The following is a 561-nucleotide window of genomic DNA, read 5'->3' as shown; positions in this document are numbered from 1 at the left end:
TCCTGATTTCTTCGAGTTCACGGGTCGTGTGATTGCCTTGGCGTTGATGCACAAAGTTCAAGTGGGTGTGCTGTTCGATCGTGTATTCTTCTTACAATTGGCCGGAATGAAAATTTCTCTGGAAGATATTAAGGACACGGATCGAATCATCTACAATAGCTGCAAACAGGTGTTAGAAATGGATCCAGAGTATTTCGATGCAAACGCTGGTCTTGGTCTAACATTCGTGTTGGAAACCGAGGAGCTGGGAAAGAGGGATTTAATAGAGCTATGTGTAGGCGGGAAATCCCTGGCTGTTAACAGCAAGAACAGGAAACTATACGTCGATCTCCTCATCGAGCGTCGATTTGCAACACCAATCGTTGAGCAAGTAAAACAATTTTCCAGGGGTTTCAATCATATGCTTTCGGATTCTGCACCGCCCAGATCCTTTTTCAAGAGGTTATACCTAGAGGATCTCGATGGAATGCTTCGAGGAGGAGAAAACGCGATAAGCATAGATGATTGGAAAGCTCATACAGAGTACAACGGATTCAAAGAGACTGATCGCCAAATAGACTG

At 44.4% G+C, this 561-nt stretch overlaps 1 protein-coding gene across 1 annotated transcript; it reads left to right on the top strand.

Annotated features, from left to right (window-relative positions):
• Nucleotides 1–6: 6 nt before the first annotated feature.
• LOC109131802 (E3 ubiquitin-protein ligase UPL5-like) lies at nt 7–556 on the top strand (the record flags this gene model as incomplete). Its single annotated transcript, XM_019242981.1, has 1 exon — nt 7–556. A coding segment is annotated over exon 1 (510 nt), but the record flags the coding sequence as incomplete, so codon positions are not given.
• Between the last annotated feature and the right edge of the window lie 5 nt (nt 557–561).

This window comes from Camelina sativa, unplaced genomic scaffold, assembly GCF_000633955.1.
Source record: "Camelina sativa cultivar DH55 unplaced genomic scaffold, Cs unpScaffold05463, whole genome shotgun sequence".
Taxonomy (NCBI): domain Eukaryota; kingdom Viridiplantae; phylum Streptophyta; class Magnoliopsida; order Brassicales; family Brassicaceae; genus Camelina; species Camelina sativa.
This window is presented reverse-complemented; position numbering and strand designations above follow the sequence as displayed.